Source organism: Hyperolius riggenbachi, chromosome 6, assembly GCF_040937935.1.
Source record: "Hyperolius riggenbachi isolate aHypRig1 chromosome 6, aHypRig1.pri, whole genome shotgun sequence".
In the NCBI taxonomy this organism is placed as follows: Eukaryota; Metazoa; Chordata; class Amphibia; order Anura; family Hyperoliidae; genus Hyperolius; species Hyperolius riggenbachi.
The window spans coordinates 312,860,716-312,877,167 of record NC_090651.1 but is presented as its reverse complement, the minus strand read 5'-3'; the positions used below and the strand labels follow the sequence as shown (position 1 = coordinate 312,877,167).

The following is a 16,452-nucleotide window of genomic DNA, read 5'->3' as shown; positions in this document are numbered from 1 at the left end:
TTGAACACCTTAAAAAGACAACACATTTCGCAGGTCTCTGCCACATTCTTAGGTCAAATAATCAGTGTCTTAACCCCCTATGTACCAGACTGCTCTGACCCCTTAAAGGCAAGAGCCCTACTCTTCCTATTTTGCACACTGATTGCTGTGATTGGCTCACAGCAATCATGGGGTCAAAAGCCAATGAAATTGGCTCCTGACAGATATGCGGAAGCTCTGCTGTCAACAACATCTCCCTACCAATATGGTATTTCACTGTCCTGAACCCATGGCCATATGACTGCATTATCACATGACTGTGGCCATCTAGCTCAACATCTGCTAACATTACATTATGAAAATAAATTGTACAAGCGCAAAAAAAAAATATTTAAAAAACCATTAAAGTTGAATATGTAATAGAACAAATGAATAAAATACCATTCTGACTCACAAGATGATAGATAGTTGATAGAGGAATTGCTAGGAACCTTAAAACTCTTAGCTGCACTGGAAATACATCCAAGAACTGATGCCGAAAACCTGCTGGGTGAAAGTTGATCCCTTGATCTCTCTCTTTAGTCTTCAACATTACTGCGGTATATTTTATGAGCCATTTATCTTCCCTCTATCAGCATGAACATTTGTTTTGTAGAGGAGTCTTCTGCGTTTCGGTCAAAGCAGTAATTTGAGGAGACATTTTGAAAGGTAATTTTTGGATCACCATTTTTTGTGATAGCTACATTATTTGCCTTTGAAAGAGAAAAAAAAAAATAGTACTGTCCTATTCCCTTGTTACATTGTTATCTGATATTTGAACCTCGGCAAGCTTGGAACCAGTAATAAAAAATGTGAATCTATATTCTTTCCAATTTAAAGCTAGCAGGCAAATGTTTGGACGAGACTTTTAATGATTTTTTTGGAGACATGATAGGTCCCTGGTTCAGACTTTGTTCTGAGGCTCCTATTGATTTAGCTACCTGTCTGTTCAGTCTGTGCCGCTATAAAAGAACAAAATCCATTTTACTATGTTGCCTTTTTTTCTCTCCCCTGCTTTACTGTATCTGACCTGATGAAAATGTACTTTTTAGCATTAAAATGAACCGCACACTAAAAACTGAAAAACAAAAATAATCCTCTGCAGGTTAGCAGTTCATATTGTTTGTTGATGTTGACTTTAACCAACAATATTCTAAGTCATTCATTGATTTAGGTCCCTGGCAGAAAAACCCACCGCAGTCTATCTGAGGGGGAAAAAAAAAACAGTTTCCAGGACTAAAAAAAAAATTGACTGTGGCCATCTTGTGGCCAAATAGTAAAACTGCATCCACATAATTTTTTTTTATTAAATAAACACATATTATTACATTTAGAATTAACTGTTTACCTCCCACAAAAATTACCCAAATAAAATGTTTAATGAAAGAAAAAATGCAAAAAAAATATATAAATAGTTACCTAAGGGTCTGAACTTTTTTCATATGCATGTGAAGAGGGTGTATTACTAATATTTTTTTAAAATTATAAGCTTGTAAATAGTGATGGATGCAAAACTGAAAAAAATGCACCTTTCTTTACAAAATATTGGCACCATACTTTGTGATAGGGACATAATTGAAATGATGTAATAACCGAGACAATTGGGCAAATAAAATACATAGGTTTTAATTATGGTAGCATGTATTATTTTAAAGCTATAATTGCCAAAAACAGAAATAATGAATTTTTCAATTTTTTCTTTATATTCCTATTAAAATGCATTTAAAAAAAATTCTTAGCAAAATGTACCACCAAAAGAAAGCCTAATTGGTGGCGGAAAAAACAAGATATAGATCAATTCATTGTCATAATTAGTGATAAAGTTATTGTTGAATGAATGTTAGGTGAAAAATGCTCGGATGCATAAGGTGAAAAACGACTGAAGGCTGAAATGGTTGAATAAATCAACTTAAAAGGGTGAAACAAATATATGAAATTGACTCCTTACACGCAAAGTGAGATATTTGAAGCCTTTATTTATTATAATTTTGATGATTATTCTGACTTACAGATTATGAAAACCCCCAAATCAAAATCTAAGTCCACTAGAACATTGTGAAAACGTTCAATATTCTCGGCTCAAAGTCTCAGGCTCTATTCAGCTAATTTATCCAAAACACCTGCAAAGGGTTCCTATTTCAAATATTAGTGTCAGGCCCTTTTTACACTTAATCAGTTGCTCTCGGTTTTAACTGAAAGAAAACTGATTTTCAAAGCAATTTCCATGTTTTCCTATGGCTCAGTTCCCACTATACACAAATTTAACTAAAAGCTTTTTCACAATGCACTGCTATGGAAAAAACGTGTACCAAAACGCACTAACGCATACCAATGCATTAAGTGTAAAAGGACCCTCCCCTTTAAAGGGATACTGTGGGGGGGTCAGGGGAAAATGAGTTGAACTTACCAGGGGCTTCTAATGGTCCCCCCGCAGACATCCTGTGCCCGCGCAGCCACTCACCGATGCTCCGGCCCCGCCTCCGGTTCACTTCTGGAATTTCAGACTTTAAAGTCTAAAAACCACTGCGCCTGCGTTGCCGTGTCCTCGCTCCTGCTGATGTCACCCGGAGTGTACTGTGCAGGCCCAGTATGGTCTGTGCCTGCGCCGTACACTCCGGGTGATGACAGCGGGATTGTGCACATCCTTTTGTTCCGCTTGTTGGAATGAAATGATCTACAGTATTCTGAATGGACTAATGGGACTGCATTCTATTGCTATGCAAGAATCCGTTCACCTGCCTGCTAATTCGTTCAGTTCAGTTCCGGTATGCGGAACACTTTTTCTGCCAGTGTAAACCCAGCCTAAGCGGACTTTCATTTTTAACAGTTAAAGAGAGAGTTCATGCTTATCACTGCCAAAAAAACCCTGTCAATTTTGTGCACGTTTTTTCACAATATTCCACATTCGCATTCACGTTTTCTGAAGATAATGAAAGTCCATGGAAAAATTGCACATTTATGCTGCAAGAAGGGGTTTTTTTCCAAGCACGCATTTGGAAAACGCACATGATTTTTAATAAGTGTGAACCCAGCTTTAATTATAGTTTGACAACTAAGTGTGGAGTATTTACCAAGTGTTCATACATGGATCACAATGTATTCATGCAAAATAACACCACCACATAACAACAAAATGTACCCATGTATTAGACAACACCACCACTAACACCTGGAGACTTAAAGAGAAACTCCGACCAAGAATTGAACTTTATCCCAATCAGTAGCTGATACCCCCTTTTACATGAGAAATCTATTCCTTTTCACAAACAGACCATTAGTGGGCGCTGTGTGACTGATATTGTGGTGAAACCCCTCCCACAAGAAGCTCTGAGTACCGAGGTACTTCTGGCAGTTTCCTGTCTGTGAACCTCGTTGCCTTGTGGGAAATAGCTGTTTACAGCTGTTCCCAACTGCCAAAACAGCATACAGCAGCTACATCACTTGCCAGCAGTAAAAATGTCAGCATGTGATAAATGTCAGAATATAAATCAGGGATTTAAAAGATTTTACAATGGGCAAACACTGACTAAATCATTGATACATAATTATTGTAAAAATGAAGCAATTTTTTCATTACATTATTTTCACTGGAGTTCCTCTTTAACACTAACACTTCAATGCTGCCACTATGAGAGTCCTCTGTACCTGACCTTTGTTTAGAGTAGAACTTTGTACTGAGCAGGGACTAGCATCATACAATATTTTGGAGATCGTATAATTCTGTGATGGAAGAAAGAATATAAGTCAGACCATTGTGCCTTGAAGCATTTTTTTTTGCTGGGAGAACACCATAAAAAATTGAATATCACATGATTGTGCCTCACACCTTACCCACTCGACACTATTTCCAGCAGTATAGTCTCCACCCTTCTGTTTGTGCTGACTGAACTCTCAAATGTTCCTTCTCTTGTGCCAAGAGTTTGGTAAAAGCTATTGCCTGCTATAGGACCAGGTGTAGAGTGGCTTAGTTTCTTTGCGTTTCATGTCTTTCTCATGATGTCTTCTGTAGTAATTGAAACTGTATCTGTATGTTATTGTTGATTGTCAGGGTGAGGTGACTGTATATCTGTATTGCATTCATAGGAGAGGTTTGTTTGTACGTTGGCACTAATCCACAGAAGGCTGAGAGATAGTGCTCAGGAGAAGGAGTAAATGTAAAGTATGTTTTGGGGCTCTTTTACTGGATGTTAGGCTGAGACGACATGTGACATGATGAGATAAACATGTGTATGTAAAGTGTAAAACCAGGTTTGTTTTACTTGTTTTAGTTTGCTGTCTGAAAAAGTTAATTTTTATGCATGGGAGTGACAGCTTCTGTCTTGTCGGTACCTTGCCTGGAATATAGTATACAGTACATCACTAATAAGCAAATTACAGCCATAAAGGTTTTCCTGGCTGAATACAACTTCTGAGAGCAGAAGGAGATAGGAAAAAGGTCAATAGTTCATGTATTTTCATTTAGGAACACTTAATAGGCTGCCACTGAACAGAGACAGCAAAATATTCATTTTACTTTGTAAATGTTTAAATATAAAATAAAACCATGGGTTATCTAGAAAAAGGTAATTTTAGAAGTAGGAGGATCAATACAATTGTTTATCTCATCAGTTTATTTTCGCCTCGGGTTCACTTTAAGTCTGAATAAAAACCCTCTCGACTTTCCATCACCTTCTTCCATTTTTTCTTTGCCTTTTCTCTCATGATTCCAAACTGCTTGGTAACTCTCTTCTCCTCATGTTTAAGTTTCTCCTTGACCACTTTCAGTCCATCTTTTGGTAAAATATTCGTCTATTAGTCTGTAATACCACTTCAATACAGATGAACTATTTATGCTTTATTTGCTATGCCCAGTCCTAACAATCATTTCAAACTGTCATCCATCTCTTCATATATGTTTGGGAGGCACTTATCCGATATACAGGGATAAGGCATTGAAACTCAGATTTACCAGGATTCTATGTATTGTACTTTACCTCTTGCCGACGGCGTGGCCGCGGCGGCAGCCCCAGGACCGCCTAACGCCAATTGGCGTAAAGTCCTGGGGCTCTGTTTTGCAGGAGATCGCGCGCAGCCTCCTGCTTGGGGGGGCGGAGCCCCGCCTTCAGTCTCCAAGCGGCTATTGCCGCTCGGGAGACTGTTAGACGGCGATCTCGCCATCTATTTACATGGTGCAGTGCTGCGATCGGCGTGTCACACCGCTGTTCCCCTGGGGGACAAGAGAGCGATCGGCTCTCATAGGCAGAAGCCTATGACAGCCGATCGCCATAATTGGCTGGCTGTAGGGAGGGAGGGAGGGAAGGGATTTAAAGAAACAGGGTTTCTTTTTTAAAAAAATGACACCAATAACATTTATTAAAAAAAAATAAACATGGGGGAGCGATCAGACCCCACCAACAGAGAGCTCTGCTGGTGGGGAGAAAAGGGGGGGGAATCACTTGTGTGCTGTGTTGTGCGGCCCTGCAGCTTGACCTTAAAGCTGCAGTGGCCAATTTTACTGAAAATGGTCTGGTCACTAGGGGGGTTTAGCACTGCAGTCCTCAAGTGGTTAAAGGAACCTAAAGCCTTGTACACGTGGTAGATAGTGATGGTCATGTCTAGGAAAACTCATGGAAAAGCATGTGATTTGTTTTATCAGCTGATATATTTGTAATGCTCTGATTTGCTGTGATCACATCTTGCGTTAGCACATGATCATGACTAGCAAATCAGAGACTTACTTATCTATCACCAGACCAAACTGATCACATGCTTCTCCATGAGTTCTAGACAGGACCATCACTAATGATAGAATGCATTTGGCGGAGGCAGCCATTTGGTGCCGTCTTGGCTGAAAAGCTAGCATGTGTTCAAGCGTCGCCCAAGGTCACTCAAAGATCTGCCTTGTTGGACCTTTAAGGGACAGCAATGCCAAAAAGCATTCTTCCCCTCATTACTCCATCTGCTGAAAGCCACTTCGTCATACACTGTGACGGTGCCATCACTCCTCTTCCCCTTCCCGGGAACAGTACTCATCTCTTGGCTGTAGCTCAGAGATACATATGTATGGGATCATGGCCAGAACTGTCAACATGGTAACCGAGTCACAATTCCTGAGGGTGACAGTTATAGTGCATGTAATTGTACCTCTATAATAGCTCAACCTGAATGGAACTGAGCTGACATTTTTATTTCCCTTCACTGTCAATCCTACTTTCTGACTTTTCTTTACCTGTAAAGGGTTATATTCTTCTGAAAACCTAACAAATTTGTTTCCTTGGAGTTTTCCTCAACTCAAGCCTCTTCTTAAAGGGAACCAGAGATGAACGTTTCACACAAAATAAACATATCAGTTGATAGCTTGTAAAGAATAAATGCTCTACCTGATAATTTTGCCGCTCTGGTGTGCCTTTTTTAGTGTTTTTTATCCATTATTGCTCCAGGAAAAATCAAATATGGCCGCCGGCTCATATCCCTTCTCCTTCCGGGTTATATGAGTTGTTCTGGATGTGCTGTCTAGGCTATATGAGACTATGCTGCTATCTAGGCTAAATGCAGCCTTTCATCTATGTGCTTTCATTTTGGTATGATCTGCCTGTAGGAAGTGTCACTGATAATAACTGCAGTTTCATTCCTATGAGAATCTAGTGCACACAGAGCACACAGGGATCATATTACAGCCACAGAGCTTCTCTCTCAGGAGCAGCAGCCCCTCCCAGTCATCACAGCTCTCAGTATGCAAAGCAGAAGATCTAAGCCAGGAGGGGGAAGGCTTGGGCTTGAAAGGACTCCACAGAAGAGTGACTCAGCTATAATGATTCCAGGTCAAACCTCGACTGAATAGTCGATGGATTCTTATCACAGTTGCTAATAGACTAATTAAGCAGATAACAATGAAACTAAAAGCAGGGTAGGTGTTTACTGTCATGTTCCCACTGATAAATGTAATAAAATACATGAGGGTGCTTCATCTCTGGTTCTCTTTAAGTCCTCACAAAGAGAACAAGTCCTGTCTCTTCATCTTCATAAAATAATTACCTCCCTAAAAGAGGAGACCACCAATGTCCAAAAAGCATGTTCTCAGAATCTCTCACTATAATTGCTACATTTACGATTTAGAAAGTTACCTTTCCATTCTGTCATGATTGGAGTTGCATAACATATCTATTCTCCTCTACTCCCCTTCTACTTCTTTCTGAGTGTCCTTTCATTGACTACCTCTTCAAAACAGCCCTCTATACTTTCTCTTCCTGTTCCACACACTTTAACCTAACACTTTCAGGGATGCAATATTTTCCTAAAGTAGCCTCTCTCCTTCTTCCTATCTAGTTATCTTTCACTTTTAATAAGTTTAAAAAGACCCTCAATACCTATATTTCCAAACTATCCCACATCTTCTGTCTAATCTAATTATGTGTAGCCTAGCAAGTAACACCCATTGGCTTCAATTTCTACCATATCTCATCTTTTCTTTCTGCTATATACATTACCACACCTCTTAGATTGTAAACACTGTGGGTAGTTTTCTTCTCTACTCCTGTCACTGTGTCGTGTTTGTGTGAAAACTTGTCTCAGCTCTGTAATCTATATCCCTTACTTAAAGAAGCACTAAGTAAAAAACTGTAAAATGTAAAATAAATATGAACACATACATCTCAAGGTGGACTGGCCACACACTATACACTAAAAATATATTATTTTGTCAATTTGATTAAAAAAATCAGTTTGGTCATATTTTTTTTAAATCAATCAACAAAAAAAGTATTTTACTTCTCGACTGAAAGGAAATTACAAAAAAAATGTATGGTGTGTGGCCACCTTTAGATGTACATTTGTTCCAGAGTAAAATGCACTGTAAATGACTTTATAGGTGGCAGTGACTTACAGTCAGTGATTTTAATCTGATGGCTTTTACCTGTTACCAACAGGTCTTGGGCCAGTCCTTCCCTGTCCTCATGGGAGTGCCTAATCGTTTACGGTAAATGTCAGCTACCCAAGTCAAAAATCATTTACAGAGTATTTTACTCATCTACAAATGTACATCTTATACATTGGTTGACTATGGCAAGGTTGACCATGGTAAGGTCTGCTCTGAGTGGCACCTATCCTGTTAAACCATTGTATGGTTTTGATCACCATACTGCAGCTCAGTTGTAAGGTATTTTATAGCCTAGGCCATTAATGTAGAGCAACAATTCTTTTTTTCTTTTTTTTATAATTCTCTAAGGGCTCTTTCACACTAGAGCCCCTTTTCAGCGTTTCAACGCAAAGTCGAAACATTGCGTTAACCAAGGTAAAATGAAAATCCAAAGACTTTTATTTTACCTTTCACATCAGATGCTTTGTTTCGATGCGTTGCAGTTCGACGCACCCGGGAGCACTTTATCATCTGGAATCTGAGTTTTCCCGTCGGGTTAATTAATTACTTCCGCCGCTACTCAGCGTCGCACTGCAACATCCCAACGACACACCGCAGCCTATTCAACGGGTGCAGGAAACGGCTCCTGCATGCGTTGTCTAATGTGAAAGAGGCCTTACAGTTCTCTGCCATGAGGTGCTATGTAGAGCTTCCAGTGACTGGTATGAGTGTGAGAGCAATGACACCAAATTTAACACACCTGAGACCTAGTAACACTAACAAGTAACATGACTCCAGGCAGAGAAAATGTCTCATAGGGCAGATTTTTTACTTTTTTTTATTTTTTTTATTTAGGAGTACACTCATGTTTGTTTTGTACCTCTGTAGGGATGTCTAATCTCATCCCCTTTAGTAACTGAACCACAATGTACACAATTTAAGCATGGAAAAGTGCCCATGCAGGTCAATCGATGCTGGCAAGATTGTCCCCTCTGAAAATCCGCATGTACCAACTTGTCTCTCAATGTGGTGGCTCTTTTATAGGAGAAAATAGGAACACTATTAAACTCTCTGATCTCAGGGAAGCTATCCGTGACCGTAAGTAGATACCAATGTTTCTTCATTATTTTAGCTATTCCTTCACCTTCAGTATTGTATCTTGATATTTAAGAATATCAAGGTGGCTGGAATATCAGGTGGCTGGATGGTGTAATGGTTAAGGGCTCTGCCTCTGACGCAGGAGACCAGGGTTCGAATCTTGGCTCTGCCTGTTCAGTAAGCCAACACCTATTCAGTAGGAGACCTTCGGCAAGTCTCCCTAACACTGCTACTGCCTATAGAGCGCGCCCTAGTGGGGCGATATAAATGTTATTTGTCTTGTCTAAGAATATACAGAAGATTGTTAGTAAATGAGATGTTCTTTTGATATAGATTATATTCATCCTTGTGCTGTGGGCTTGCCACAGCCGTTTCCCTGGTTACATCAACAGTGGGAGACGGCAGTGAACTTCCGCATCCACTCGCATCATGGATGCGGTGGGCAGAGTCCCCACCGCTCTCCCATTGGTCATGCAGGTTTGGAGGGCGTGTATGCAGTGGCTTTGCCGCTTCCGCCCACTGCCGTGGCTCGCGGTTTCCCATCAGGTCCGTCTATGACAACGATGGGCGGCGTGGCCATGGACTCTGCACGATGCAGAGGGGGAGGGGCGGCTTCCCCACAGCATGACGTATCTGGGGGAGTGTGGAGTCCTGGTCTGCTGACCAATAGGGAGATAGCCATGAAGTTCCCCATCAAATCTGGTTACTGAACGGACCTGCGTGATTGGTCAGATGGTTCTCTGGCTGCTATTGGCTAATTTTGCTATCATGTTGGTATATAAATGGATGTGATGATGTAATGATTATTCCGTGTATTGCCTAGCTTGAGAAAGGAGTTCATTGCTCCAACACGTCGCTGTTTGGCTACACATGGAGCTGAAACAATAAAGAGCTTATAATACAGATGGTGCCAGTCTACATATTTATCTACATCTGGGTCATTTTACTCTGGAAGAAACGTACTTATCGTTTGTATGTGTTTACGTATATTATACATTTTAGCATTTTCGTGAAAGTGGTTCTTTAATTTTATCCAAAGATATTGGCAGCTGAATAGATATATGACAATTTTCACACTTGGTGCAGGTTTCTAGCCTTAGTATTCAGATTGTAATTTTGCCAATTAAAATTGGTAACAAGTGGTTGGCACAATTTCAATTTCCACGCAGATTGCAATATAATTAGCATCATGTCATGAAAAATTTGCATTTTTTTTTAATCATCTCTATTTCTGAAGCAATAAACACATTTAAACTTTTCTTGTGAATGTCAACCTTGGACTGTCTTTCTACATCACAAGCTTTTCTATTGGTTGTTAAAGTTCAGGCAAGTTTCTTAAAATGTTATATTACTGAAATATAATTTAAAAAAATGTGCCTTTGAAATTAAATAGCAAAAATGCTTTGTCTTTACAATTTAGAAATCTAAAGTTTAAATTATATCCTAAACACCATCTGTCAAGAAATCAGCCCTTGGTACTTGGATTCAAGTATCGGTTGTCTTATCTTTTACGGTTAGGTAGTGTTTATGAGGGTTGGTGTCAAAGAAGAGAGAGATGGATTCTACCAGTTAGTGGTAGGAAGTTTAACGTTGGGTAACAGAAAGTTGCACTGTTTGGAGCGAAGGTTGAAAATAGGTGCTAAGAGATGTTTAATATTAGGGAAGGATCTTTGGGTTAGGCATCAAGAAGTGGTTAATGAAAGGAGGTATGTATAAGTTAGGCATAAGACAGAGTTTAACGTTAGGGAGGTTGTTAGGGTTAGGCAAACAGAAGGGGTTTATACTAGTGGGGTGGTTGGGATTATATTTTTGATAGGGCATCCATTGAGGTTAGGTGATTGACTGGGATTGAATGACTGAAGGTGGCCACTAATGATCCAATCTTTTTCATCCAATTTTACCAAATCTGCGTAGTATAAGGTTAAATAAAGTGAATATATTGAATTCATAATTTAGGCAATTCCCTTATAATACATAGAAATGGTAAGATTGGATGAAAAAGTTTGGATCATTAGTGGCCACCATAAGGATGATCTTGAATTTTCTCCAAAGCCATTTTACATCAAAGTTTACATTTTTCTTACATTTACTTTTTCTTAAAAGATAAACATTTTTTAAAATAGAGAACTTTCTTTAAAATGTGTCTTAAATGCTCAAATGCATTTGGCAAAAATTTATTTTTACACATGCATGTTTTTTTTTTTCATGAAGATTTCACTTGTCTGAGAATTACATCTATCATGCCCATTGACTTCAATATATCTGGGGAAAAAGTGTTTTACATGCCTGTATGTTTTTGCTTGCATTTTCATCTGTGTGAATATGTGTTTTTACATGCCATTATATTTTCGTAAATACTCTCTCATGCAAAAAAAAAAAAAAAGGAAACAACTTTTGCTAACATTATTGTAAAAAAAATGTTTTACTCAAACACTATCATAGTGACAATCTCAGAGGACACTGTACTGTAAACTATTTTCCTTTATTTTCTAAAATATAGAAAGTACCACAGACACAGGAATGTGTCATTAGAAGTAGGGATGACCTTAGCTGATTATTATGTATGTGTTTGTGCATAAATGCTATGATTACACCTCGTCATTACAAGATTTCAAATGTAAAAATAAAGTTTTGTAATTACCTGCTATTTCTACTGTCCTACTATTTCTACAGTCCTAATTCAATAAAGAACTGGCTGGAACGGGCTGAACATTTTTAGAGAATAAAAACAAATATTTTAGAAAGCAAGTGTCCTCTCTGATTGTAACAATGTTATAGCAAAATAATAACACAATACCAATATATTTCATTTAACCTCTGTATTATTTCTGTATTTTAGATTTTAAAAGCAGGGGAATTTTTTCACATACTTTTAGACCCTAAAAGAAGGGGAATAAAAACACACCGAGCCTGATTCTGGGTTACCACTAAGGAGGTTAAATTTCTTTTTACTATTGTAAGGCTCGTTTCCCGCTTGCGGCGGATTAAAGTGGACTGTTCGGATTGGAGCCAGCCAGTTCAGTGTCCGCTCTGTTCTGTTTTCTCATTGAGTTCGCGTCTGGAGTGGATGTGTTTCCACTACAGGATTCTATGAGAAACCCATCCGCTATCTGGTAAAAATGCTGCAGGTCGGAACTTTGTGTTGCGTTTTTACAAAGGGGATCCGGTAAAAAGAGCAAGTTGAATCACAAGCTGGAGTCAGGAAGGCATTTTTTTCCCTTTTGGGGCTAATTGGACCATGCCTTGTAAGGGTTTTTTCGCCTTCCTCTGGATCAACAGGGATATGTGAGAGAGTAGGCTGGTGTTGTACTTTGTTCTCTGGTTGAACTGGATGGACGTATGTCTTTTTTTCAACCAAAACAACTATGTAACTATGTAAGCTATTTTTAACATTGGATCCTTTTGTGAGTACATTGCTGCGCCACCAAAAGAATACCGAATGGGTAAGTTGTTGTTGCTAATAGGAACCGAGCTTTACAATACCATGTCTAAACTTTTTTCACCTCCTAAAATATAAACAGCTTGATGATTTCTCTGTTCATTATGTTTAAAAACAAAAACAAAAAAAGGAAACAAAAAAACAGCCAATCCAAAAATGTTTTTGGACCCAAGCTACAACAACTGGAAGGAGAAAGGATGAGCTGTGATATCAGCCAATTAGAATTTAGCCTCTTTTTTACATTATTCATTAAAGTTAGTGCTCTGTGAGCTAAGCAGCTCATTAATAATCAAGGAGTTTACTACTAGTTATTGGACACAAAAGTGGATTGTCAAGACCTGTCTTTCTTGGCCTTTGTGTTTGATGGTTGTTAATTAAGTCCTTTGATTGCTGATGAGCTATTGATGTGATTCATCAAGAACTATTATGAGGAACATTGGGTTGTGTGCTGCTGGTTTGGAGCCAGCCCCTTTCCCATGGAAGTGAGGCTGATTGGCTTCTGATTGGAATCTGCATTCCATGGGGCACACATTTGTTTTTCCTCTCCTCCACTTCTTATACAGATGAGTTTTTCGAAAGTAAGGATAGAAAATCCATGTTTTAGTTTGTGGACTTACTCAGTATGTTTGCAGTGTTCTCTGTCACAATATCTGTATCTGGCCCATGGAAGAATTCTGAAGCCACACACCGACCTTTCTCTCGACCTTCAAAGAGAAAAAAAAATATACAACTTAATATACATTGCACAGCAGTTGAGTGTCAGGGTCTATTGGGGACCATTTACAAGCGGATTTGTAGAAGCTGAAACCAAAAACCACAGATTCAACTAGACAGTTTTTATGGTCTAGAAAATGTTTATTCATTATTACAAGAAATTTTTGAGTCCACACGTGTCCTTCATTGAAGAAATGTATGTGTAATGGCATTGGTAAATCTTCTAGAATGCATAAGGGTGTCCAGCTGAAAGAAACCACCTTATGTTTTGTTTTCTTTTAATATATGAGGACCTGATTAAAGTGGTCTGAGACACTGACATAACGTTCAATAAAAATGTGTTTTCCTACTTTTTAATACCGAAACAGTTACCATATTTGTTTTTGTGCAAAAGTAATATTGTCCATTTACAAATTACAAGTTCCCAAAGTACAACTTAAGCTGCTTTTTATTATATATTAAAATCTTCTAGTGAGCTCTTCTGAACTGTGTGCAAACTACAAGCACAAAGAGCTCATTTTCAGCACAGCTATGAATGTAACAACATCGGAATGTAAACAAAAGACAATGTTATCTCCTGTTTGAATGTGGATCATAAGCTGAAGGGGCTTTCAAATGCAGGACAAAGTGCTGTGTTTAACTGTTTGAATGCGGTTTTGCTACAATTTTTTTGTGCTAGTATGTTTAAGGCTGTAAGAAGTCTTTTAGAGGACAGAAGAAATGCTGAGTTTCAGACCACTGTAAATGAGAACCTTCACATATTTTAAAAAGGCATTTTATTGACAAACTTGAAAATATCACCTAGGTGAAAAGTCAGGAGAAAAAGTAAATTGCATATGGATGGCCCATATGCAATTCACTTTTTTTCCTGGTCAGAGATCTGAATCTGTGGCTCTAGAGCCGAACGTGGCTCTTTAGCCATTTGAGTGTGACTCTGATAGCGGAGGGGGCTAACCTGGCATTATAATCTGCCCCCCCCCCCTTTGTGTAGTTGCCAGTTGGTGCAGCCCAGCCCACCAAGCCCTGCAAAACCCTCTATTCTCCTCCCCTCTGGGCCTCTCTACAGAGTCACCTTGTGACGGTAAATGCAACCCAGGCTATACTGCACTGTACTTTGTACTGCACAGCCTGTTTCATAGCCTCCACCAGTGATGATCGTAATCAGTTAATTACGATTACGCAAAATTTTGCGTACATTTTCGCATTTGCGCTTATACGTAATGACTAGGGATGGGACGAATCCACAATTTCTTCGAATCCGAATCCGGATCCGAATCTAAAAAGGTTCTCGAATATCTCGAACCTTTCGAATCCCGAATCTAACGAATCCTGCACATAAGAATTGTGCGATCCGTGGTATAGTTGCCCGCAGTATAAGGTACCCAGGCATAGGTGCCCGCACTATAGGTAGCTAGGTAAAGGTGTCTTCAGTATAGCTAGCAAAGGTATAGGGGCCTTCACTATAGGTTGCAAGGTATAGTGGCCTTCAGTATAGGTAGCAGAGTATAGGGGCCTTCAGTATAGGTAGCAGGGTATAGGGGCCTTCAGTATAGGTAGCAGGGTATAGGGGCCTTCAGTATAGGTAGCAGGCTATGGGGGTGCTTCAGTATAGGTAACAGGCTATGGGGGGCTTCAGTATAGGTAGCAGGGTATAGGGGCCTTCAGTATAGGTAGCAGGGTATAGGGGCCTTCAGTATAGGTAGCAGGCTATGGGGGTGCTTCAGTATAGGTAACAGGCTATGGGGGGCTTCAGTATAGGTAGCAGGCTATGAGGGTGCTTCAGTATAGGTAACAGGCTATGGGGGGCTTCAGTATAGGTAGCAGGCTATGGGGGTGCTTCAGTATAGGTAACAGGCTATGGGGGGCTTCAGTATAGGTAGCAGGCTATGGGGGTGCTTCAGTATAGGTAGCAGGCTATGGGGGGCTTCAGTATAGGTAGCAGGCTATGGGGGGGCTTCAGTATAGGTAGCAGGCTATGGGGGGCTTCAGTATAGGTAGCAGGCTATGGGGGGCTTCAGTATAGGTAGCAGGCTATGGGGGTCTTCAGTATAGGTAGCAGGCTATGGGGGGGGGCTTCAGTATAGGTAGCAGGCTATGGGGGGGCTTCAGTATAGGTAGCAGGCTATGGGGGGGCTTCAGTATAGGTAGCAGGCTATGGGGGGCTTCAGTATAGGTAGCAGGCTATGGGGGGCTTCAGTATAGGTAGCAGGCTATGGAGGGCTTCAGTATAGGTAGCAGGCTATGGGAGGCTTCAGTATGGGGGGCTTCAGCATAGTTAGCAGGCTATGGGGGGCTTTAGTATAGGTAGCAGGCTATGGGGGGCTTCAGTATGGGGGGCTTCAGTATAGTTAGCAGGCTATGGGGGCTTTAGTATAGGTAACAGGCTATGGGGGCTTAAGTATAGGTAGCAGGCTATGGGGGGCTTCAGTATAGGTAGCAGGCTATGGGGGGCTTCAGCATAGTTAGCAGGCTATGGGGGGGCTTTAGTATAGGTAGCAGGCTATGGGGGCTTTAGTATAGGTAGCAGGCTATGGGGGGGCTTTAGTATAGGTAGCAGGCTATGGGGGGCTTTAGTATAGGTAGCAGGCTATGGGGGGCTTTAGTATAGGTAGCAGGCTATGGGGGGCTTTAGTATAGATAGCAGGCTATGGGGGGCTTCAGTATAGATAGGCTATGGGGGGGCTTCGTATGGGGGCTTCAGTATATATAGCAGGCTATGGGGAGCTTTGTATGGGGGCTTCAGTATATATAGCAGGCTATGGGGGCTTCTTATGGGTGGCAGTGGCACATATCCTCCTCCCTCCCCCCGCAGCCTCCTCCGCTCATCCCCCTGCATACATAAGGAGAAGCAGCCTCTCACCTCCAGCATCAGCGTGGAGCCCGGAGCTGCAGACTTCTCCCTTCACTTCCTAGTTCCCCCTAGTGGCCACCTGACCGGCTCTTACTGATGACGCGTAGTAAGAGCCGGTCACTAGGGGGAATAAGGAAGTGTGCAGGAGGTCTGCCGCTCCGGGCTCCACGCTGGAGGTGAGAGGCTGCTGCTTCTTATTTATGCGGCGGGCGAGCGGAGGCGGCTGCGGGGAGCGGGAGGAGGACAATTGCAAGCGGGGGAAGCGGCGGATGCGCGGCGATGCAGCGTCGGGATTCGGCGGATTCGGCGAACAGAAAATGGCATCGGGATTCGAGTCCACGAATCTCGAATATTTCCTAATATTCGAGGGATTCGTGGATTCGCCGGATTCGTTGTCCCACCCCTAGTAATGACAATTTGTAAATTCAATTGATTTCGTATAGTAATTCGTAATTTAGCCTAAAATTTTGCGTAATTTTTGCGTAATTTGTGCCGACT

General features: G+C 40.7%; 1 protein-coding gene across 3 annotated transcripts in view; it reads right to left on the bottom strand.

Moving 5' to 3' along the window:
* CACNG7 (calcium voltage-gated channel auxiliary subunit gamma 7) overlaps window positions 1-16,452 on the bottom strand; it is a 234,741-nt gene that overhangs the window by 25,710 nt on the left and 192,579 nt on the right. For all 3 annotated transcript variants that reach the window (XM_068242984.1, XM_068242983.1, XM_068242985.1), the window contains exon 3: window positions 13,007-13,093. In XM_068242984.1, coding sequence (XP_068099085.1) covers window positions 13,007-13,093 — 87 coding nt within the window. The remainder of the gene's footprint in view (window positions 1-13,006; window positions 13,094-16,452) is intronic.